Source organism: Bubalus kerabau, chromosome 10, assembly GCF_029407905.1.
Source record: "Bubalus kerabau isolate K-KA32 ecotype Philippines breed swamp buffalo chromosome 10, PCC_UOA_SB_1v2, whole genome shotgun sequence".
Taxonomy (NCBI): domain Eukaryota; kingdom Metazoa; phylum Chordata; class Mammalia; order Artiodactyla; family Bovidae; genus Bubalus; species Bubalus kerabau.
This window is the reverse complement of record NC_073633.1, coordinates 45,615,773-45,642,143: the sequence shown is the minus strand read 5'-3', so window position 1 is coordinate 45,642,143 and position 26,371 is coordinate 45,615,773. Positions and strand designations below refer to the sequence as shown.

At 40.3% G+C, this 26,371-nt stretch overlaps 2 protein-coding genes across 2 annotated transcripts in view; both read left to right on the top strand.

The window, feature by feature from the left end:
- The window catches only part of MDGA2 (MAM domain containing glycosylphosphatidylinositol anchor 2), a 919,168-nt gene that overhangs the window by 60,859 nt on the left and 831,938 nt on the right, over nt 1-26,371 (top strand). The gene's annotated exons all lie outside the window — the stretch shown is intronic.
- On the top strand, nt 10,305-10,424 carry LOC129621289 (thymosin beta-4-like). The gene has a single exon (XM_055537536.1). It carries the CDS (start codon nt 10,305-10,307, stop codon nt 10,422-10,424), a length of 120 nt encoding a protein of 39 aa, XP_055393511.1.

Sequence of the window (26,371 nt, the reverse complement as noted above, 5' to 3'; positions counted from 1 at the left end):
GAAAACTCAAACATGCCTCCAGCAAAAGGTTTCTGAGCTAAAGAAGTACTTGCTTCAAAACTACACAGGCAGGTGGGGAAAGAGGAAGCAAGAGTTTAACAGCATTATAAAATCTAGATTTTTTTCTTGTTAATTAAATATCTATAAAATAATAAATCACCTGTTGTCTCAAAACTTATATGAGTAGCATAAATGACAAACAGACAGTGTTAAAATAAACCCTCTAACAGGCTAATTCAAGGTTTACTGCCAGGTACAAAGTAATCTGGACATTTTAGCAGAGATCAGATAGTACACGGATACTCACTTTGATTCTTCAGTCAAATTTAACAGTTACACTCCATCATATTTTACTGTCTGCTTCAAAACTGGAGTCAAATGTATTTTAGTTATAAGATATAACCTTATAGGGCTTACTGGTCTTATGCTGAGGTTTTAGTGATCTTGATTGCTCCTTGTCACTCTCTTATCTCTCCTCCCAGGGGAGATGCAGTGACTTTTCTGCTTGGTAAGGTTGGGAGGAGGAACAGGGTCTACTCTTCAGTGTTTCCAGTCCCACTTGGAGTAGTGCCAGAAAACCTACACAGGAGGCGAAAGCTCAGATCATTGTGTGCAATCTTTGTGGAGCTGGTTAGTCCATGCAGTTCTGGGATCAGTATCAGAAAACCCATTTGCTCACGGATATCAGCCACATTTTACAGTTTCAGTTTTATCAGTTGTCAAGGTGAGATTTGGTTTTATTTCCCAGTTCAGAACTCAGACTGGGGAGAAGGGTGATATTGATTAGATTCCTTTGAATTCTAATAGTTCTCACCTACACTGGGAGGAAGGTGGCTGAGGGTTTGAGATTGTCCACTAGAATCACTGGAATAGCTTTTAATAAGTGCATTTGGCTTTCTCTGTCTCTCCTCTCTCCAACTGACCTCACTCCCCTTCAACCCCTGTAAATACCCACACTGAGAACCCGCTTGTTGAAATACCCACTTATGATTTTGCTTAGTGTAGTCTTGCACAACCCCCATTTCATTCTCTGACTATCCCAGGCTCTATGCTATGAATGTCTTGTCTGTTAGCTCACGCTAGAGTCATTCACTTTAGTGGTATCTTGGACAGTCCCTTAATGCTCTGTGTAGCCACTGATCTGGATAACTGGAATTATCCTTAAAATATTCATGAATTTAAAATGTTCCATTATTTTTAATAAATATACATTATTATAGAGTGGTTGAAATAGTTGTTTTGGTGGGAATCAAAAGCACCATTAAATCAAATGTTATTTCATGTTCTGAATAGTATCATTTTTTTATATTACTTTAACATCTATTCCTGAGGAGGTCAAGAGAAATAAATTATATTTCCTCATCTTGTTGATGGCCGTAGATGTATGAAAGAGCCAAATCCTTAATAGGTACAATCTTTTAAAAAAATTTAAACCCCACATGTAGTGAGTACTGTTATTGGCACCATTTTATAGAAGGAGGGACACGGAAGAACTAGGTCACTGTTAAGCCCTAGAAACATATGTCTTACTTAACATCTTCTGAATGTTTTGAATGAACTAGTTGATGTTTGAGATATATTTTAAAAATTGCTACGATTCTTGTTTAGCATTTTCTTCTTATTTTACCTAGTTAAAATGATGAACCAGTAGAGATTTAATCTGATTAGGTAGCATTTTAAACCTTGCTGTACTGGAGGGTTCTAAACTAGGAATCTTGACAGGTTTTCACTTGTAGGTATTTCTGAGAATCAGTTAATTGTGAATACATCTAATTAATATGAATTAATTAAAGAATGTTGTATGAGAATTAATCCATAATTATTCCATTGGTTAGCATAATGGATATAAACATAAATAACATGAATACATGCAACAAGGTCAGTAGTTGTCTTAAATAGGCTTTCTGATCTGTAATTGAGTGGAGTGTATCTGAGGGAAAACATTGGTTTAAAAAGTGAATAACCTGTTTCTGGACAGATTTAACTTTTTTTTATGAGGAAAAGAGGTTTTTAATAGGTTAAAGTTTATGACTTTTTTTTTTTAAGTTTATGACTTTTATTTATACACTTTAAAAACCTTGTATACTTTATACTATATAAAAAGTTTATATATTTTTAAATTGATATAGTTAATATACAATCTTTTATTAGTTTCAAGTGTATAGCAAAGTGATTCATTTATGCATACACACACATGTATATATATTCTTTTTCAGGTTCATTTCCTTTATATGTTATTACAAAAAATTGAGTATAGTTCCTTGTGTTATACAGTAGGTCCTTATTGTTTACCTGTTTTACATATAGTAGTGTGTATATGTTAATTCCAACTCCTAATTTATCTCTCCCCCTTCTCCTCCATTCCCTTTGGTAACCATTAGTTATTTTTTTTTTTTTTTTATGTCTGTGAGTCTGTTTCTGTTTTGTAAATAAGTTCATTTGTATCATGTTTTTAGATTCAGCATTTAAGTGTTATCCTATGAGATTTTTTTTTCATCTGACTTACTTCACTCAATATGATAATCTCTAGACCCATCCATGTTGCTTCAAATGTCATTATTTCATTCTTTTTGATGGCTCAGTAATCTTCCATTGTTTATATGTACCACATCTTCTTTATCCATTCATTAGGTTACTTCAATGTCTTAGCTATTATAAATAGTGCTGCTGTGAACACTGGGATGCATGTATATTTTTAAGTTAGAGTTTTCTCCAGATATAGGTCCAGGAGTGGGATTGCAGGATCATGTGGCAACTCTGTTTTTAGTTTTGTAAGGAACATCCAATTTTTTGTTGATGGGCGGGGCTGTGTTCCTTCCCTGTTGTTTGCCTGAGACCAAACTATGGTGGAGGTAATAAAGATAACTACTACATCCTTCACAAGGTCCCATGCATGCATGGCCACACTCAGTGCCCCCAACCCTGCAGCAGGCCACCGCTGACCCACACCTCTCCCAGAGACTCCTGGACACTCACAGGTGAGTCTGGGTAAGTACCCAGCCAGACCTAACACAGCTCTGGTTCAGTCTCTGTGGGGTCTCTGGGTCCTGGTCAAACAACAGGGAGGGAATACAGCCCTGCCCATCAACAGAAAATTGGATTAAAGATTTAATGAGTATGGCCCCACCCATCAAAAGACCCAGTTTCCCCCACAGTCAGCCTGCCCCATCAGGAGGCTTCTATAAGCCTCTTGTCCTTATCCTCTGAGGGCAGACAGAATGAAAACCACAATCACAGAAAACTAATCAAACTGATCACATGGACCACAGCCTTGTCTAACTCAATGAAACTATGAGCCATGCCATGTAGGGCCACCCAAGACGGACAGGTCATGGTGGAGAGTTCTGACAAAAGATGGTCTGCTGGAGAGGGGAATGTCAAACCACTTGAGTATTCTTGCCTTGAGAACCCCAGGACAGTATGAAAAGGCAAAAAGATATGACACTGAAAGATGAACTCCCCAGGTCGGTAGGTACTCAATATGCTACTGGAGAAAAAGTGGAGAAATAACTCCAGAAAGAATGAAAAGACGGAGCTAAAGTGAAAACAGTGCCCAGTTGTGGATGTGACTGGTGATGGGAGTAAAGTCCAGTGCTGTAAAAAGCAATATTGCATAGGAATCTGGGATGTTAGGTCCATGAATCAAGGTAAATTGGAAGTGATCAAACAGGAAATGGTAAGAGTGAACATCAACATTTTCAGAAACAGTGAACTAAAATGGATTGGAATGAGTGAATATAATTCAGATGACCATTATATCTACTACTGTGGGCAAGAATCCCTTAGAAGAAATGGAGTAGCCCTCATAGTCAACAAAAGAGTCTGAAATGCAGTACTTGGGTACAATCTCAAAAATGACAGAATGATCTCTGTTCATTTCAAAGGCAAACCATTCAATATCACAATAATCCAAGTCTATGCCCCAACCAATAGTGCTGAAGATACTGAAATTGAATGGTTCTATGAAGACCTATAAGACCTTCTAAAACTAACACCCAAAAAAGATGTTCTTTTCATCATAGGGAACTGGAATACAAAAGTAGAAAGTCAAGAGATACATGGAGTAACTGGTAAATTTGGCCTTGAAGTACAAAATGAAGCAGGGCAAAAGCTAACAGAGTTTTGCCGAGAGAATGCACTGGTCATAGCAAACACCCTCTTTCAACAACACAAGAGAAAACTCTACACATGGACATCACCAGATGGTCAATGCCATAATCAGACTGATTATATTCTTTGCAGCCAAAGATGGAGAAGCTCTATACAGTCAGCAAAAACAAGACTGGGACCTGACTGTGGCTCAGGTCACAAACTCCTTATTGCCAAATTCAGACTTAAATTGAAGAAAGTAAGGAAAACTACTAGACCATTCAGGTATGACCTAAATAAAATCCCTCATGGTTATACAGTGGAAGTGAGAAATAGATTTGAGGGATTTGATCTGATAGACAGAGTGCCCAAAGAACTATTGATGGAGGTTTGTGACATTATACAGGAGGCAGTAATCAAAACCGTCCCCAAGCAAAACAAATGCAAAAGGCAAAATGGTTGTCTGAGGAGGCCTTACAAATAGCTGAGAAAAGAAGAGAGGCTAAAGGCAAAGGAGAAAAGGAAAGATATATCCATCTGAATGCAGAGTTCCAAAGAATAGCAAGGAGAGATAAGAAAACCTTCCTCAGTGATCAATGCAAAGAAATAGAGGCCAACAATAGAATGGGAAAGACTAGCAATCTATTCAAGAAAATTAGAGCTTCCAAGGGATCATTTCATGCAAAGATGGGCACAATAAGGACAGAAATGGTATGGACCTAACAGAACCATAAGATATTAAGAAGAGGGGCAAGAATACACAGAAGAACTATACAGAAAAGATCTTCATGACCCAGATAACCATGATGGTGTGGTCAATTCACCTAGAGCCAGACATCCTGGAATGTGAAGTCAAGTGGGCCTTAGGAAGCATCACTACAGACAAAGCTAGTGGTGGTGATGAAATTTCAGTTGAGCTATTTCAAATCCTCAAAGATGATGCTGTCAAAGTGTTGTATTCAATATGCCAGCAAATTGGAAAACTCAGCAGTGACCACAGGACCAGAAAACGTCAGTTTTCATTCCAATCCCAAAGGAAGGCAATGCCAAAGAATGTTCGAACTACTGCACATTTGCACTCATCTCACACACTAGTAAAGTAATGCTCAAAATTCTCCAAGTGAGGCTTGAGCAGTATGTGAACCGAGAACTTCTAGATACTCGAGCTGGATTTAGAAAGACAGAGAAACCAGAGGTCAAATTGCCAACGTCCATTGGATCATATAAAAAGCAAGAGAATTCCAGAAAAACATCTACTTGATTGATTACTGCTTTATTGATTATGCCAAAGTCTTTGACTTTATATATCACAACAAACTGTGGAAAATTCAAGAGATGGGAATACCAAACCACTTTAACTGCCTCCTGAGCAATCCATATGCTGCTCAAGAGGCAACAGTTAGAACTGGACCTAGAACAACAGACTGGTTCCAAATTTGGAAAGGAGTACATCAAGGCTGTATGTTGTCACCCTGCTTATTTAACTTATATACAGGGTGTCTGTGTGTATATGTGTTTATTTGCTCAGTTGTGCCTGACTCTTGTGACCCCATAGACTGTATCCTGCCAGGCTCCACTGTCCATGGGATTCTCCAGGCAAGGATGCTAGAGTGGGTTGCCATTTCCTGCTATACATCTTCCTGACCCAGGAATTGAACCTGGGTCTCCTGGATTGCAGGCGGACTCTTTACTGACTGAGCTACGAAGGATGCAGGGTACATCATGTGAAATGCTAGGCTGGATGAAGCACAAGCTGGAATCAAGATTGCTGGTAGAAATATCAATAACTTTAGATATGCAGATGACACCACCCTTATGGCAGAAAGTGAAGAGGACTGAAGAGCATCTTGATGAAAGTGAAAGAGGATATTGAAAAAGCTGGCTTGAAACTCAACATTCAAAAAACTAAGGTCATGACATATGGTCCCATCACTTCATGGCAAATAGATGGGGAAACAATGGAAACAGTGACAGACTTTATTTTCTTGGACTCCAAAATCACTGCACATGGTGACTGCAGCCATGAAATTTAAAGATGCTTGCTCCTTGGAAGAAAAGCTATGACCAACATAGAAAGCATATTAAGAAGCAGAGACATTACTTTGCCAACAAAGTCCATCTAGTCAAAGGTATGGTTTTTCCAGTAGTCATGTATGGATGTGAGAGTTGGACTATAAAGAAAGCTGAGCGCCAAAGAATTGATGGCTTTGAACTGTGGTGCTGGAGAAGACTCTTGAGAGTCCCTTGAACTGCAAGGAGATCAAACCAGTCCATCCTAAAGGAAATCAGTCCTGAATATTCAATGGAAGGAATGATGCTGAAACTTAAGCTCCAGTACTTTGGCCACCTGATATGAAGAACTGACTCATTGTAAGAGACCCTGATGCTGGGAAAGATTGAAGGCAGTAGCAGAAGTGGCTGACAGAGAATGAGATGATTAGATGGCATTGCCGACTTGATGGACATGAGTTTGAGTAAGCTCTGGGAGTTGGTGATGGACAGGGAAGCTAGGAGTGCTGCAGTCCATCGGGTTGCAAAAAGTCGGGTTGACCGAGCGACTGAACTGAACTGAACTGAAGGAACATCCGTACTGTTCTGCATAGTAGCTGCAACAATTTATAGTCCCACCAACAGTGTAGGAAGGTTCCTTTTTCTCTACACCCTCTCCCGCATTTTGTTTGTAGACTTTTTAATGATGGTCATTGTGTTCATTCTGACTGATGTGAGGAGATACCTTATTACATAGTTTTTACTATTTAATCAAGTTTATATACTTTAAAATAATGTATATGAATTTCTTTCAGAATTGCATAAATTCTGTTCATAATTCTTCAGAGTAGCGAAGCTATATTTAACACAATTCCAAATATAGCTCCATATATATATATATATATATATATATATGTGTGTGTGTGTGTGTGTGTGTGTGTGTGTGTGTATGTATAATACATATGTTATAGATATGTTCTTATCTGGTGAAAGAAATTAAAAATATTTCATATAAAAGTACAAGTAAAATATCCTAATAAGTGCCTGAAGTTTGATTTTTGGTGACATATGGAAGTTAGTTATATGAGATTGAAACCTTTTCCTAATAAAGAAAATGATATGATCATCTTGTGTCATTCACAGCGGAAGTCAGGAGAACTATATATAAATGTATGTGCAGAGAGAATGTAAGTCTGTATCCTAGGCTGTTCAGTTAGGATTGACCCTCACAGTATGAAAGGAATCCCTCTTTCATGATAAACAATATTGTAGGAAGTTCACAATTTGTCTTTTGAAGTGTGAGTGTGTTTGTACATGCGTATGTAATAAATTAGGTAATGTATGCAGAGTGTGAATTCAGAACCTCTCCCTCAAAATATGCATTCTCATCTCTTGGTGAATATCTGAAACTACATTACACAGCGTGCACATTTCTTTGCTTTAAGACTTCACTAACGGGTTAACATGCAACAATTATTTCCTTGGGAGATATTCTAGGCGGTTTGCCATCTAATGAAAAACAAGGCTATTAGGACCCAACAGAGCTGGTACTGACTCTTGGTGGTAGTTGGCTGAGTGGCCATAGGCAAGTTATTTTTACTCTAAGGTCCTAATTTGCTCTTCAGGAAAATAAGGTAACAGTGGTTACTTCAGAGTTGATGTGAAAAAGAAATAAGAAAATTATAGCAATTATCACAGTAATTGGCATATTGCTGTTGTTCAGTTGCTCAGTTGTGTCCTACTCTTTGCGACCCCATAGACTGCAGCATACCAGTCTTCCCTGTCCTTCACTGGAAGATGCTTAAAACTCAACATGAATGGCTGCCTGAAGCTCTTCCCTGACTCCCATTTTCTCTTATAGGAGAAAACATGGTATGAGTAGGTCTTCAAAGGATGCTGAGAAAGGAGGGTCTGCGAGGCCCAGGAGGAGGAAATCCTGCAGACAAACTTGGTCCACTTTTAATATGGTCAGACTTAGATTTTAGGAACGTACTTGCCTAACAAGTCATGAACTGACCCCATATTTTAAACTGGATATGAATTTTACTTTGTATTTTTTTACCTGAGGAAGTAGAATGTTTAAAGTATACTCCACTTTATGTGGATAATATGTTTCCTGAGCCAGAAATGTTATTTCAGCACTTATTTCAGGAAAAAAAACAAAACAAAACAAAACACCTTATACAGATAGCACTTAAAGGGCATAAACAGTTACAAATTACTTGGAGAAGGTTGAAGGCTTTTCAAACAGGAGCACATCCAAATAACTTTGCATGGCCAAAAGTGAAAAGTATCAGATGATAAATGCTGTATAAGATGCTTAAAGACAATTCACTTTTTGGGGTTAATGAAAGTTAAAATGCACATGCCAGTAGTTATAACCTTGGGCGTCTAGAACTTTGACAAGCTTAAGAAAGTTATAGAACCTATTTTGTGGTTGTTTTAAAGCTTATATATATAAATGTTTTCATTTTAAAGTAGAGTAAAAAATAGTTCTTTTATATCAGTGGTCTTTCCATGAGGGTGCATAACCTCCTAAATTACTTACGTGAATTCTCTGCAGTGAGTTTTTATCCTGCACCTAGTAAATGTCACTCTCCATTCCAGAGACAGGCATTTGATGAAACACAGGAAACAGGTACAATATAGAAACGTATAGTTTAAATATAAAATAAATGTAGTGAGTCCTGTAGAAAAGTAATATTGGGGTACAGATTAGGGGAAACATATTTCTTGGATTAAGTATTTATTTTGACCTGGAAAATATTTCTACATAAGATGGCCAGAGTTTTCCCCTCTAAATGCTGTACTCAGGATCTCCAAATAATTGTTTATATTATAGTTCTGGGGGCTTCCCTGGTGGCTCAGACAGTCAAGAATCTGCCTGCAATGCAGGAGACCTAGGTTCAATCCCTGGGTCAAGAAGATCCCCTGGAGGAGGGCATGTCAGCCCACTCCAGTATTCTTGCCTGGAGAATCCCATGGACAGAGGAGCCTGGCAGGCTACAGTTCCATGGGGTCACAAAAGGTCAGGAACAATTAAGTGATTAACACACAAATGGATTTGGTGGGGTCTAAACAGAAGTTGTGGAGAAGGCAATGGCACCCCACTCCAGTACTCTTGCCTGGAAAATCCCATGGATGGAGGAGCCTGGTAGGCTGTAGTCCATGGGGTCGCTAGGAGTTGGACACAACTGAGCGACTTCACTTTCACTTTTCACTTTCATGCATTGGAGAAGAAAATGGCAACCCACTCCAGTGTTCTTGCCTGGAGAATTCCAGGGATGGCACAGCCTGGTGGGCTGCCGTCTATGGGGTCGCACTGAGTTGGACACGACTGAAGCAACTTAGCAGCAGCAGCAGCAGGAGCAAACAGAAGTTGATTAATCACTTGTCTTACTGCTGCAGGAAGATCAAGCTATATTAAGATGATTAATTTCTCACAGTTTTGTCCAGAAGATGGTGGGGAGGTCTTCATGAATGAACTACTAGCACCTATCAACCATTCCTGAGCCAGCATCCATAAGGAGTGGGTACAACTGTGCTGTTCAGTGATGCCTTCTCCACCGTGAGGTATAGATATTACTTGATTTTATATGGTTCACATTGAATATCTCAAGCCATTACCACTTGTGTGGTCACAAGATTGCAAAACAAGCTCATGGTGATTTTTTGGCAAGATTTTTAGCTTTTTATATTTTTCTCCCATTGGGGGAAAACACTCAATGCTGTAAGTAGATCAGTACTCGATCTTATCACATTATAAACATAATTTTCCCAGGGGGCTGGATTAGGCCATTTCCTATATACGCAAGACCATTAACCTGTTTTAAGTAATTGAATAGCTATTGACTACTAATTTGAACATACTGAGTTAAGTTAGCTTATTAACCAGTTTTCTGAAATGCAGTCTCACATCCCTTCTGGCCTACACAGTACAATCAAAACCACTTCGTCTGGATGAAGGACCCTTGCTTCTGTGTCTGTGTGTTCTGATATCCTTTCCAACCTGTTCCTTGCAGGGATCCTTGTCCTTTCTGCCATCCTCGTTTGGCTCCTTGATAAGTTGTTACTGATCAGCGCTGCTACCTCTGACCCTTGCTGCCCCACCATACAATGATGTGAACCATTTCCTGGCTACAAATGTTAGTCTTAGGCTCTTGGCAGTGGCCACAGTGCAAACCAGACTTCACTCGCTCACAGCTAGCTCCCCTCCCTCTGCAACCATGTCTGACAAACCCCATAAGGCTGAGGTAGAGAAGTTCGATAAGTTGAAATTGAAGAAAACACAAACACAAGAGAAAAATGCACTGCCTTCAAAAGAAACTATTGAACAGGAGAAGTAAGCAGGGGAGTCATAATGAAGTCACAATACCTGCACTGCCAGAATGCAATGTACATTCCACAAGCAATGCCTTATTTTACTTCTTTTTGCTGTTAACTTTATAAGATGCAAAGAGGTTGGATCAGCTTTAAATGATTGTGCTACCCTTTTTCACATCAAAGGAAGTAGAAATACTAACAAGTGTAGGCCACTTCTCTCTCTTATCTGCCTGTCTGACTAAAAAGAAAGGAAAAGTTGGTGAAAGAGGAAGCTGGGTGGGACCACAGTGAACTTTAGAGTAAAAAGCAAGCTGGTCCAAGATGCCCTATGGGCTGTGAAGTACAGTTTAGAGTGCCATTTCCTTTTTGTTAAGGTGATTTTAAATACTGGAACGTGCACTTTTTAAATACACAAATAAAAAGTTTTAGAATGTAAAAAGAAAATGTTGGTCTTAAAGGGCACAGAAGAGTGTGTTAAAATTTTTATTTTGCCTAAGCTAAGTAGTTCTGTTGATATATAGCAACTAAAATAACTTTATTCTTTTCCCACTAACAGCAGTAAAACTGAAAGTGAAAAATAAGTGAACAAAGTTTGTATATCATAAGTTGTAATGTCCCCTTGTTCCATAATCAACAGTGAAATACCTGTCTTTATAAAGATAAACATGAAGATAAAAGACCTATCTTCTTGTGCTTTGTTTTCTCCTTTTTCATACTCCAGTCTCTATTATCAGAGACTAAAGCTACACAGATTCAGAAACAACATATATCTGGAGACAAATGTCAAGTAATTTGTTTTCTCCTGAAATATGCATTGTAATAGAGAAATGCATGCTTATTTTCTTGGACATGTATTTCTTTTTTTTTTTTAATTTTATTTTATTTTTAAACTTTACAAAATTGTATTAGTTTTGCCAAATATCAAAATGAATCTGCCACAGGTATACATGTATTTGTTATAGGAAATCTTAACATTAAAAATAATTTGATTCTTGCTATTACCCAAATAATCTTTAGCAAACAATAACCAAAACTTTTTGAAATTCAATTATTCTACAGTTCCTGGGCCAATTAAAATTTTGGACGATTTGGTTACTCTAGTGTATGCATGTTTTAAAAAATTTAAAGCTTCCTAGTTTTACAACCTCTTCAATGCATGATATTGTTTGTTAATATTCTTTAAACTGGGCTTCTCCGGGGCTCAGTGGTAAAGAATCCGCCTGCAAAGCAGGAGGTGCAGGAGATGTGGGATTGATCCCTGTGTCAGAAAGATCTCCTGGAGGAGGGCATGACAACCCACTCCAGCATTCTTGCCTGGAAAATCTCATGGACAGGGGCCTTCACCTTCCAATGCAGGGGGTGTGGGTTTGATCCCTGGTGGGGGATTTAGGATCCCACATGCCTGACAGCTCAAAAAAAAACCAAACATAAAGCAGAAGCAATGTTATAACAAATTCAGTAAAGACTTTAACAATAATTCACATTAAAAAACATTAGGAAGGATTATAGCCCTCCGGAAGCCTGGAGGGCTGCAGTCCGTAGGGTTGCAATGAGTTGGACGTGACTGAAGCAACTTAGCATGCACACATTCATTAAGCTATTGATAAAAGTTTAAGCAATAGAGCAAATTGGTGAATTATTATTTTTTTTAAAAGCAAAAACTAAAAACCAATTCTTTGTTGTTCATGGAGTGAGACATTTCAGTTTTGCACAAGAAGCATGCTTTCTGACTCACAGCAGCTCTTTTTGTCCTACAAACTGTTTCTTCTCAGTGGGAAGCACATCATATCATACATCTTTATAAGTGTACTGTGTGTAGTAGGAAAGGGTGGTGCCTTGTGAAAGTGGTGTGGGTGGATCTGCTTACACAGGCAAACTGTACCTGTAGTATTTAGCCTCAGATGTGAGGTTGAGGCTGGAGGCTGCAATTCTGGGCTCACTCTACACAGTTAGGTCTCAATTACCTCTTCTGATGAGGAATAGCAGATATCTCGTGCCCAACATGGTGATTTCTAAAGTACATTTTTTAAAAGATATTTTTTGATGTGAATCATTTTTAAACTCTTTGCTGAATTTGTTATAATATTGCTTCTGCTTTATGTTTTGGTTTTTTGAGCTGTGAGGCATGTGGGATCCTAAATCCCCAACCAGGGATCAAACCCACACCCCCTGCACTGGAAGGTGAAGTCTTAGGTGGCTCACACAGTAAAGTCTGCCTGCAATGCAGGAGACCTGGGTTCAATCCCTGGGTTGGGAAGATCCTGTGGAAAAGGAAATGGCAACCCACTCCAGTATTCTTGCCTGGGAAATCCTATGGACAGAGGAGCCTGGCAGGCTACAGTCCATGGGTCGCAAAGAATCAGACAACGACTGAGCAACCAATACTTCTAATCACTGGACCACCAGGGAAGTCCCCTAAAGTACATCTTGAACATACAGAATATGTATTTAGCGTTTGGATTAAATTAAGTTCCTTTCTGTTCAGTTTAGCAGTCACTCAGTCATGTACGACTCTTTGCAACCCCATGAATTGCAGCACACCAGGCCTCCCTGTCCATCACTAATTCCCAGAATTCACTCAAACTCATGTCCATCGAGTTGGTGATGCCATCCAGTCTTCTCATCCTCTGTCGTTCCCTTCTCCTCCTGCCCCCAATCCCTCCCAGCATCAGAGTCTTTTCCAATGAGTCAACTCTTCGCATGAGGTGGCCAAAGTATTGGAGTTTCAGCTTCAGCCTCAGTCCTTCCAATGAACACCCAGGACTGATCTCCTTTAGAATGGACTGGTTGGATTTCCCTGCAGTCCAAAGGACTCTCAAGAGTCTTCTCCAACACCACAGTTCAAAAGCATTAATTATTGGGCACTCAGCTTTCTTCACAGTCCAACTCTCACATCCATACATGACCACTGGAAAAATCATAGCCTTGACTAGACGGTCCTTTGCTGGCAAAATAATGTCTCTGCTTTTGAATATGCTATCTAGGTTGCTTATAACTTTCCTTTCACGAAGTAAGCGTCTTTTAATTTCATGGCTGTAATCACCATCTGCAGTGATTTTGGAGCCCCCCAAAATAAAGTCTGACACTGTTTCCACTGTTTCCCATACCATTTAAAAAGAGTTTTGTGGCAAGATCTAAATTTCCCTTTGTTTTCTGAGTCCTGGTTTTGATAGAAAAGGAAAGTGATTCCAAATTGTGTGATGTGTCAGGAAAAAGGTACATGGTATGAGTTTTTGACTGGTGAGGCAGTCAGTTCTGTACTCGCTGTCTGTGTAGTTCCTTTGCCAATTCATACTTTATGGTAACATATTCTAGGTGCTAAGGACATAGTAGTGAGCAAGAAAAGGAAGGTCACTGATCTCAGAAACTGCATACTTTAGTTGAGAAAAATAAAAAGTAAAAGAAGAAAAATATTAAAAATTCAGTTAGTGATTTGAGCTATGAAAAATTTTATAACCTTGTTAATATGTAAAAGATTAAATGGGGAGGGGGCACCATTAAATACAGTGATTGGAGACAACCTCACTGAGAGAGCAACACAGAGAAGAGACTTTCATGGCAGTCAGGAGACAGTCATGGGCGTGAGTTGAGCATGTTTGAGAAAAACCAAGACCAAAATAAAGGAGAGAGTTGAAGGAAATGATGAGAGACAGGAAAGAAGATAGATTACTTAGATACCATATTATGAAATACACTAGTACTATATAATCAAATAGCAATAGTGATTATTGGAACCTACTGTAAAAGCTACTTCTTTTGGGGAGAAATGCTTACTCTTCTTTGACTTGTGAGAAGGAATTTCATAAACCTGCCTCAGAATTCATGTTAAAGTTATTTTGAGGAGTTCTGATACTCATTTCTTTCATTGTAACCATTGTAAAGGCACTCCCCAAGTGGCACAGTGGTAAAGAATCCACCTGCCAATGCAGGAGACTCAAGAGATGGGGGTTTGAATACTAGGTTGGGACGATTCCCTGGAGGAGGAAATGGCAACCCACTCTGGTATTCTTGCCTGGAAAAATTCCATGGACAAAGGAGCCTGGTGGGCTACAGTCCATGGGATTGCAAAGAGTTGGACATGACTAAGCATACACACACACACACACACAACCACTGTAAAGCTGATCTATGAGAACATTGGATATTACCATAATTTTGTTCCCTTGAATATTTGCTGGGCTGATTTGATGTGATTTTCCCCGTCCCTGTAAATGATGTTATTCTATCTATAACGTCTTATAGAAAAAGTTTTTAATTTCCTCTTTATCTACTAGCTGACTCATCCATCCTTGTGGGTCCATATTCTTCTCTTGTAGTTAGGACTTCCTTGTAGTTATAAGAAAAAACGTGTGTGTATGCATGCATGTATGTGCACTTACACAAAGATACAAACACACGTGTTACCACTGAGCTCTTTTGTTTCTTATCTTTGGATCAGATCAGATCAGATCAGTTGCTCAGTCCTGTCTGACTCTTTGTGACTCCATGAATCACACCACCCCAGACCTCCCTATCCATCACCAACTCCTGGAGTTCACTCAGACTCACGTCCATCGAGTCAGTGATGCCATCCAGCCATCTCATCCTCTGTCATCCCCTTCTCCTCCTGACCCCAATCCCTCCCAGCATCAGAGTCTTTTCCAATGAGTCAACTCTTCGCATGAGGTGGCCAAAGTACTGGAGTTTCAGCTTTAGCATCATTCCTTCCAAAGAAATCCCAGGGCTGATCTCCTTCAGAATGGATTAGTTGGATCTCCTTGCAGTCCAAGGGACTCTCAAGAGTCTTCTCCAACACCACAGTTCAAAAGCATCAATTCTTTGGCGCTCAGCCTTCTTCACAGTCCAACTCTCACATCCATACATGACCACAGGAAAAATCATAGCCTTGACTAGACGAAACTTTGTTGGCAAAGTAATGTCTCTGCTTTTGAATATGCTATCTAGGTTGGTCATAACTTTCCTTCCAAAGAGTAAGCGTCTTTTAATTTCATGGCTGCAGTCACCATCTGCAGTGATTTTGGAGCCCAGAAAAATAAAGTCTGACACTGTTTCCCCATCTATTTCCCATGAAGTGGTGGGACCGGATGCCATGATCTTTGTTTTCTGAATGTTGAGTTTTAAGCCAACTTTTTCACTCTTCACTTTCACTTTCATCAAGAGGCTTTTGAGTTCCTCTTCACTTTCTGCCATAAGGGTGGTGTCATCTGCATATCTGAGGTTATTGATATTTCTCCCGGCAATCTTGATTCCAGCTTGTGTTTCTTCCAGTCCAGCGTTTCTCATGATGTACTCTGCATATAAGTTAAATAAACAGGGTGACAATATACAGCCTTGACGAACTCCTTTTCCTATTTGGAACCAGTCTGTTGTTCCATGTCCAGTTCTAACTGTTGCTCAAGAAGCAGTTCAGGTGTTCTGGTATTCCCATCTCTTTCAGAATTTTCCACAGTTTATTGTGATGCACACAGTCAAAGGCTTTGGCATAGTCAATAAAGCTTTATTTCTTATCTTTAAGCAGGAAAGTAATGATTGCCTTCATTCTCTCTCATGGAGGTTAAATAAATTAATGTGTTTATAGGTAAATGCTGTTACTCATTAAAAGTTTTGGCAATAAGGAGTTCATGATCTGAGCCACAGTCAGCTCCCAGTCTTGTTTTTCCTGACTGTATAGAGCTTCTCCATCTTTGGCTGCAAAGAATATAATCAGTCTGATTTCGGTATTGACCATCTGGTGATGTCCGTGTATAGAGTCTTCTCTTGTGATGTTGGAAGAGGGTATTTGCTATAACCAGTGCATTCTCTTGGTAAAAATTTGTTTTGTACTCCAAGGCCAAATTTGCCTGTTACTCCAGGTATCTCCTGACTTCCTACTTTTGCATTCTAGTCCCCTATGATGAAAAGGACATCTTTTTTGGATGTTAGTTCTAGAAGGTCTTGTAGGCCTTTATAGAACCATTCAGCTTCTTCAGCATTACTGGTCGAGGCATAGACTTGGATTACTGTGATAATGACTGGTTTGCATTGGAAATGAACAGAGATCATTCTGTTGTTTTTGAGATTGCATCCATGTACTGCATTTTGGACTTTTGTTGACTATGAGGGCTACTCCATTTCTTTTATGGGATTCTTGCCCACTGCTGCTATATAATGGTCATCTGAGTTAAATTCACCCATTTCAGTCCATCTTAGTTCTCTGATTCCTAAAATATCAGTGTTCACTCTTGCCATCTCCTGTTTGACCACTTCCAACTTATGTTGATTCATGGACCTAACATTCCAGGTTCCTATGCAGTATTGCTCTTTGCAGCATCGGACTTTACTTCTATCGCCAGTCACATCCACAACTGGGTATTGTTTTTACTTTGGCTCACTCACTTCATTCTTTCTGAAGTTATTTCTTCATTGATCTCTAGTGGCATATTGGGCACATACTGACCTGGGGAGTTCATCTTCTAGTGTCCTATCTCCTTGCCTTTTCATACTGTTCATGGGGTTCTCAAGGCAAGAATACTGAAGTGGTTTGCCATTCTCTTCTCCAGTGGACCATCTTTTGTCAGAACTTCCACCATGACCCTTTCGTCTTGGGTGGCCCTACATGACATGGCTCATAATTTCATTGAGTTAGACAAGTCTGTGGTCCATGTGATCAGTTTGGTTAGTTTTCTGTGATTTTGGTTTTCATTCTGTCTGCCCTCAGAAGGATAAGGATAAGAGGCTTATGGAAGCTTCCTGACTAACTGAGGGGGAAACTGGGTCTTGTTCTGATCAGGGGGGCCATGCTCAGTAAAATTTTAATCCAATTTTCTGTTGATGGGTGGTGCTATGTTCCCTCTCTGTTGTTTGGCCTCAGGTCAAACTGTGGTGAAAGTAATGAAGATAATGGAGACATCCTCAAAAGGTCCCTTGCTCCCACTGCCACACCCAGTGCCTCCAACCCTGTAGCAGGCCACCGCCGACCCATGCCTCTGATGGAGACTCCTGGACACTCAGGGGCAAGTCTGGGCCAGTCTCTTGTGGGGTCACTGCTTCTTTCTCCTGGGTGCTGGTGCACACAAGGTTTTGTTTGTGCCATCCAAGAGTCTGTTTCCCAAGTCCTGTGTAAGTTCTGGTGGCTCTATGGTGGGGTTAATGGCAATCTCCTCCAAGAGGTTTATTGCCATACTGAGGTCTGCCACACCCAGAGCCCCTGCCCCTGTGGCAGGCCACTGCTGACCCGTACCTCCACAGGAGACACTCAAACATAGTTCTGGCTCAGTTTCTGTGGGGTCTTTCAGTCCTGGTGTGAACAAGGTTTGTTTGAGCCCTCTGAGCATCTCTGGTGGGTATGGGACTTGATTCTAAACACAACTTCACCCCTTCTACTCTTTTGCTGGGGCTTCTACTTTGCCCTTGGACATGGAGTATCTTTTTTTGGTGGGATCCAACATTCTCCTGTTGACGGTTGTTCAGCGGTGAGTTGTAATTTTGGAGTTCTTGCAGGAGATGAGTGAATGTCCTTCTATACTGCCATCCTCCACCGTCTTTTGTAGATTTGATGTGAAGATGGTGCCAGTGTGAAGAATCCACCTGCCAATGCAGGAAACAGACATGTGGGTTTGATCCTTGCTTTGGGAAGATCCCCTGGAGAAGGAAATGAAAACCCACACCAGAATTCTGTCCTGGACAATGCCATGGACAGAGGAGCCTGGTGGGCTATAGTCCATGGGGCTGCAAAGAGAGAGACATGACTGAGCACACACACATACACAACTTACTGCCAAAATGAGACTTAAATTGAAGAAAGTAAGGAAAACCAATAGACCATTCAGGTATGACCTAAATAAAATCCCTTATGGTTATACAGTGGAAGTGACAAATAGATTCGAGGGATTAGATCTGATAGACAGAGTGGCTGAAGACCTATGGACAGAGGTTTGTGATATTGTACAAGAAGCAGTGATCAAGAACATCCCCAAGAAAAAGAAATGCAAAAAGGCAAAATGGTTGTCTGAGGAGGCCTTACAAATAGCTGAGAAAAGAAGAGAAGCTAAAGGCAAAGGAGAATAGGAAAGATATATCCATCCGATTGCAGAGTTCCAAAGAATAGCAAGGAGAGATAAGAGAGCCTTCCTCAGTGATCAATGGAAAGAAATACAGGTCAACAATAGAATGGAAAAGACTAGAGATCTCTTCAAGAAAATTAGAGATTCCCAGGAAATATTTCATGCAAAGATGGGCACAATAAAGGACAGAAATGGCATGGACTTAACAGAAGCAGAAGATATTAAGAAGAGGGGCAAGAATACACAGAAGAACTATACAGAAAAGATCTTCATGATGCAGATGACCATGATGGTGTGGTCATTCACCTAGAGCCAGACATCCTGGAATGTGAAGTCAAGTGGGCCTTAGGAAGCATCTCTGTGAGCAAAGCTAGTGGAGGTGATGGGATTCCAGTTGAGCTATTTCAAATCCTAAAAGATGATGCTGTGAAAGGGCTGCACTCAATATGCCAGCAAATTTGGAAAACTCAGCAGTGGCCACAGGACTGGAAAAGGCCAGTTTTCATTCCAATCCCAAAGAAAGGGAATGCCAAAGAATTCTCAAACTACCACATAATTGCACTCATCTCACATTCTAGCAAAGTAATGCTCAAAATTCTCCAAGCCAGGTTTCAACAGTATGTGAACCATGAACTTTCAGATGTTCAAGCTGAATTTAGAAAAGGCAGAGGAGCCAGAGATCAAATTGCCAACATCTGTTGGATCATCATAAAAGCAAGAGAGTTCCAGAGAAACATCTATTTCTGCTTTATTGACTATGCCAAAGCCTTGGACTATGTGGATCACAACAAACTGTGGAAAATTCTTAAAGCGATAGAAATACCAGACCACCTGACCTGTCTCCTGAGGAAGTAACAGTTAGAACTGGACATGGAACAACAGACTGATTCCAAATTGGGAAAGGAGTATGTCAAGGCTGCATATTGACACCCTGCTTATTTAACTTATATGCGGAGTATATCATGCAAAATGCCGGGCTGGATGAAGCACAAGCTGGAATCAAGATTGCCGGGAGAAATATCAATAACCTCAGATATGCAGATGACACCACCCTTATGGCAGAAGGGGCTTCCCTGGTAGCTCAGATGGTAAAGCATTGGCCTACAGTGCGGGAGACCTGTGTTCAATCCCTGGGTCGGGAAGATCCCCTGGAGAAGGAAATGGCAACCCACTCCAGTACTCTTGCCTGGAAAATCCCATGGACCCAGGAGCCTGGTAGGCTATAGTCACAAAGAGTTGGACATGACAGAGTGACTTCACTTCACTTCACTTATGGCAGAAAGTGAAGAAGAACTAAAGAGCCTCTTGATGAACGTGAAAGAGGAAAGTGAAAAAGTTGGCGTAAAACTCAACACTCAGAAAACTAAGATCATGGCATCCGGTCTAATCACTTCATGGCAAATAGATTGGGAAACAATGGAAATGGTGAGAGACTCTATTTTGGGGGGCTCCAAAATCACTGCAGATGGTTACTACAGCCATGAAATTAAAAGACACTTGCTTCTTGGAAGGAAAGCTATGATCAATCTAGACAGCATATTAAAAATCAGAGACATTACTTTGCCAACAAAGATCTGTTTAGTAAAAGCTGTTTTTCTCAGTAGTCATGTATGGATGTGAGAATTGGACTATAAAGAACTCTGAGCACCAAGAATTGATAATTTTGAACTGTGATGTTGGAGAAGTCTCTTGAGAGTCCCTTGGAAAGCAAGGAGATCCAACCAGTCCATCCTAAAGGAAATCAGTCTTGAATATTCTTTGGAAGGACTGATGCTGAAGCTGAAAGCCTAGGGCTTTGGTCACCTGATGCAAATAACTGACTCACTGGAAAAGACCCTGATGCTGGGAAAGATTGAAGGTGGGAGGAGAAGGGGACGACAGAAGATGAGATGGTTGGATGGCATCATCGACTCGATGGACATGAGTTTGGTAAGCTCTGGGAGTTGGTGATGGACAGGGAAGCCTGGTGTGCTGCAGTCCATGGGTTTGCAAAGAGTTGGACATGACTAAGTGACTGAACTGGACTCAAAATATGAACCTGAGGAAACTCTTGTTAGTGGGCACATGCCAATAGCATTGGTAGAACAAAATACTTTAAACTGTAGAGAAAAAATGAGAAAAAAAAAGTGGGATGAGAATCAGAGTATATTTGCTGTGTTTTCCTCTATAACAAACTATCCCCCAGGTGTTTAGTAGCTTAAACACAGCTATTCATTGTTCCTGGGATGTTGCGCCTGGTGCAGTGGTTCTTCTGCTGCTCTTGCCTGCACTCTGTCTTACAGATGCGTCAGCAGGGGGTCACGTGGGACAGGTAGTCCTATCTTCATGTTGTCTTTCTACCTCCAGGAAGCCAGTCCAGGATTCTCTTGCAGTATGATGATCTCAGGGTTACAAGAGGATGAGAAAGAGTCTTTCTTGGAAATTGCTGGGTATCATTTCCATGAAAATCGCAAAACCTGCCCAGGTTCAAAAGGGATTCTGCTTCCTGAGGGAAGGAAATGCCCATAAAGTGTGACTATTTGTAATTTGAGAAAACTAGAGTGAGATCAAGATTCTGGAGAAAAGAGGAGCAGAGATGAGAGTAGTGATGGGAAAAGGGGAAAACGGAAGGAAGGAGGTGCATAGGAGGAGAGAAAAGTGACATCTGTAGTATCCAAGTAAAAGTTACCAGTATTCCTTTCACATTTTACTCCCATTTGACTCAAGGACTATCAATCAATTACGTGTATGTGCAGCAAAGTTTTCCAAGGATTTAGAGACAATGAGTATGGAGTAGGGAAAGGAAGAGAAAGGAAGGCAGCAGAGAGAGACTGTAAGAGATGAATGGGGAAGAGGAAATAAATCCATTTCTAATTAGCTCAGTCTTTGGACAAGTCAAAGCATTTTCTAACCGGCATCTTGCAGAATGTAGATCTCTTATTCCTTCAGAGGAGCAACCTGACACGGGAGCATTTTCAGCATGACATCAAATAACACCCGTTTTTGAAGCAGCACTTCTTTGAGCAGTGATGATTTTATCTCCACTGTACGTAATTTGAGGATGTACTCCATGCTTTGGACTAATACATCACTGTGAGGAACGAGTACAGACTGATGTATTAGTTTAATAATGCATTCAAATGAAATCGAGTAGTTTCATTAATGACTGGGAAAAGATTGTAAAAGCAAAATCAATTAGTGGTAAGACAGAAAATTAGAATCCCTTTATTTAAATCATGAAGATGGAAAAAGTAAAAATATTGCTTGTCTCTGTTTCTTGGCAGACAAACTGTGTTGTTGGTTAAAGAGCCATGGTCCTGTTTCTTATTGGGGTAGATTTTATGTAGGCTCATTAATCTAAGCCCCTAAATTGACCAGATGAACTTGCAAGGATAAGCAGGCTCCTGTGGCTTTGTGTGGGCAGTAATTGAATGAAAGTTCTGTATAGGCTCTATTTAATGTATGACTTATAGCTCATGTTGTTTCCTTTTTCACTGATAGCCTGAAGCTTTCAGACTTAATAAGTACCTCACTTGGACTCCAGTGATATATATCAGAACAAAGTTCAAAAACATGCAGCATTCAATGTAACCTTCTGAATTCTTGGGCCACTTGTATCCAGTACATCATGTCATCATGTTTCATAGTCCTGTGCAAGAGAAGTCCTGAGCTCTGTGCAAGGGAAGCATGGGTGATGGGCTAGTTTTCTCCCCAAGCTCCGTCTTCCATCAGGTTTATATACTACAAACAGATGGTTACATTTTCTTGCCTTTGGAAGCCTCAAGCAAAGAATTTAGGTGCTTATAATTTTCCCCTTTCCCCAAAGATATTCCTCTTTAAAGTCTTCTTTGCTGGAAATAAGTTTTCCATAGAGATCTAGCGGTAAACTAAATATATGTAAATTTCAACCTAGTAAGAGAGGAAATATAGGTGGTCTCTTTTTCCTGCCGTTTTTAGAGGAATTGCAATTGTTTGTGTTTTACAGAGCTTCAGAACTGTGTAAACACCCTCAAAAAAAAAAAAAAAAAAACTAAAGTGGAATTATTCTATACTGCTTTAATGAGTGATGCATCTGTTCAAAGTTAATGCTGCTCATTCCTCTTGGCACTGTCTGATCTAAAAGCAGGCACTAATTAGTGCTTTTACTGCACTCACTCTGTGCCGGACCTCTTGGTCTCAGCTGTCTCTTTGGATTTAGACTAACTGGTCTTCATGGTACACCTTTGTGATTGGGCCTGTCAGTTCGTTGGTTAGTTGTTTAACATTGTCATTCCATAAAAACATTAAGTTGCTGGTATAAGATGGCTCAGTGGATAAAGAATCCACCTGCAGTGCAGGAGACACCAGAAATGTGGGTTCGATGCCTAGGTGGAGAAGATCCCTGGAGGAGAAAATGGCAGCCGACTCCAGTATTCTTATCTGAAAAATCCTATGGACAGAGGGGCCTAAAGAGTTGCAAAGAGTCGAACATGACTGAGCACACACACACTTTGATAAGATTGAAGTAAAATGCATGCTACTTATTTAAAAAATAATTCTGTTTAGGTTTAAAGTAGTCATAGATTTCCATAGTCCTGAGAGGAGCTTGCTTAAATTAAGTATGTAGCATCGACTGTGGCATTCCTGTTCTTTTTAAATGAGTGAATTTCCTTTAGTGCTCTTACCTAAAACAGTACATAGTATCTCCCGGAAAATAAACCTAAACCAGAACTCCAAAGCTAAAAGAGAGAATATAAATTTTGTCTTTGTATGGATTCATGAGACTTTCTTACATTTAAAAGAGAGTTCAAGTTTTACTGAAGAATATCTGTTAGTATGGACCCAGATACACACAAGCTTGCTTTCATTCCCAGAGCTACATATACACTGGGTTAACAGATCCAAACACTATTCACTGATGGAGCTGCGTCATGACCTATGGCCTTGTCTCAGATGCCATTGAAACTGGAACAAAATATCTTTTACCCATAGTTTTTAAGAACAAAATTTGAGTTTCATCTCAACTATGCATGTAATTCTAACAGAGTCTTATCTTTCTTATTTAAAAAAGAAAGAATATTTTATTAAACCATTTAGTTGCAGTACAGTGCAAAAGGAAGTGAATAGAGTTGTTTCATCCTAGACTATTGACTAATAATAGAATATAGGTTTATATGTAAGAATCCTTTATAATTTAAGGGCCATACATAAAGCTCTTGCTTCCTGACATTTTCTAATCTTCCAGAAAAATAACTACTTTGAATCAATGCACTTTTTAAAAAATTCTGTATCTAGGATGCATAAGACTATTGGAGAAAGTCAGAAGTGTTGATTTCTAGCACAGCAGACACATAGCCTGTCACCTCAGACAGGTCCTGAGTCTTGCTCTGAAATTAAGGCTGTTCCAGTTTCTCCTCGTTACTCTCTGAAGCTCTTACCAAGAACCAAGATGAAGTCGCTCAGTCGTGTCCGACTCTTTGCGACCCCATGGATTGTAGCATACCAGGCACCTCCATCCATGGAATTTTCCAGGAAAGAGTACTGGAGTGGGTTGTCATTTCCTTTTCCAGGGGATCTTCCCAACCCAGGGATCGAACCTGGGTCTCCTGCATTGCAGGCACACGCTTATCTCTGAGCCACCAGGGAAGCCCCTGAAGCTCTTACAGACCTTCAGTATTGCTTCATACCCTCTGTAGGACTCCTCAGATTTAGCTGATGGTATCAACTAGCATTTATTCTGCAGAGTAAAAGGAGCTCATCAACCTATAACCTAGTTGATGCTCAAAAATATTTGTTTAATTAAATGGTTAGTGTTTCTGTTTGAGTTGATATCAAAATCAAATATTCCATCAGCTTCTACTGTCTTTGGAAATCTTGTGATAACAGACTTGTAGATGCTAGACGTTTTGTGGCACATTTCTCTTCATGTTGCAAGAAGATGCTAGCAATAACAGCATGTAAATCTAGTATCCCTAAATTAAAATTCCTTGTTAAAGTTGTTCATTCAGTCAGGGGAAACTTACTGGTTAACATAACTTTTCAGTGTTTGAAAATGAGTTTTATTCAGCTATCAAAAAGACACTTAAGGCTGCCTTTTAGCAACATTGATAGATTACACCAATTTAAGTGAGCTTTTTCTAGCTTTTTTTTTTAATGATCTGACATGCAGGCACATATTTCTGAAGTAGTTATTAAGGACAAGAGTGACTGAGGCTGTTACTCTGGACCATAAGCATCCCCACCTGTGGGTTTGGGTGCATTTCTTTGGTCCCAACAGCCTGACACTCCGAGGAACCAAGACTCCTGAGAGCCCTTGAGAAGTAAAACAATTCTATTACATCCAAAAACAGTCAGTTCAGTTCAGTTCAGTCACTCAGTGGTGCCCGACTCTTTTCAACCCCATGAATCACAGCACGCCAGGCTTCCCTGTCTATCACCAACTCCCGGAGTTCACCTAAACTTATGTATATTGAGTCGGTGATGCCATCCAGCCATCTCATCCTCTGTCGTCCCCTTCTTCTCCTGCCCCCCAATCCCTCCCAGCATCAGAGTCTTTTCCAGTAAGTCAACTCTTCGCATGAGGTGGCCAAAGTGTTGGAGTTTCAGCTTCAGCATCAGTCCTTCCAATGAACACCCAGGACTGATCTCCTTTAGGATGGACTGGTTGGATCTCCTTGCAGTCCAAGAGACTCTCAAGAGTCTTCTCCAACACCCCAGTTCAAAAGCATCAATTCTTCGGCGCTCAGCCTTCTTCACAGTCCAACTCTCACATCCATACATGACCACTGGAAAAACCATAGCCTTGACTACACGGACCTTTGTTGGCAAAATAATGTCTCTGCTTTTGAATATGCTATCTAGGTTGGTCATAACTTTCCTTCCAGGGAGTAAGCGTCTTTTAATTTCATGGCTGCAATCTCCATCTGCAGTGATTTTGGAGCCCCCAAATATAAAGTCTGACACTGTTTCCACTGTTTCCCCATCTATTTCCCATGAAGTGATGGGACTGGATACCATGATCTTAGTTTTCTGAACATTGAGCTTTAAGTCAACTTTTTCACTCTCTTCTTTCACTTTCATCAAGAGGCTTTTTAGTTCCTTTTCACTTTCTGCCATAAGGATGGTGTCATCTGCATATCTGGGGTTATTGATATTTCTCCCGGCAATCTTGATTCCAGCTTGTGCTTCTTCCAGCCCAGCATTTCTCATAATATACTCTGCTGCTGCTGCTGCTGCTAAGTCACTTCAGTCGTGTCCGACTCTGTGTGACCCCATAGACAGTGGCCCACCAGGCTCCCCCGTCCCTGGGATTCTCCAGGCAAGAACACTGGAGTGGGTTGCCATTTCCTTCCCCAATGCATCAAAGTGAAAAGTGAAAGTGAAGTCGCTCAGTCGTGTCTGACCCTCAGCGACCCCATGGACTGCAGCCTTCCAGGCTCCTCCATCCATGGGATTTTCCTGGCAGGAGTACTGGAGTGGGGTGCCATTGCCTTCTCCAATATACTCTGCATATAATTTAAATAAGCAGGGTGACGATATACAGCCTTGGCATACTCCTTTTCCTGTTTGGAACCAGTCTGTTGTTCCATGTCCAGTTCTAACTGTTGCTTCCTGACCTGCATATAGGTTTCTCAAGAGGCAGGTCAGGTGGTTTGGTATTCCCATCTCTTTCATGTAGTCATTAATTCAATAAGAGTTAGGTAAAGTATTAAACTATCCTCCTGAGACAATTGTACAGTATTAGAGAGGAGAAAACATACCATAGCCATGTAGCCAATACAGCTGCAAATCAGATATATCTCCTTTCCTTGTAAATTTGAATTACATTTATTTATTCTATATGGTATAAACTGGAAACTAAATCAATTCTTATTTTCCATCTCTGATAGTGATACTACTGAGTATATTCAGAACATAAATAGGTTGTCCGCCTAAGTCTGTATTATGTTCTAAATCGCTGCAGATGTGTC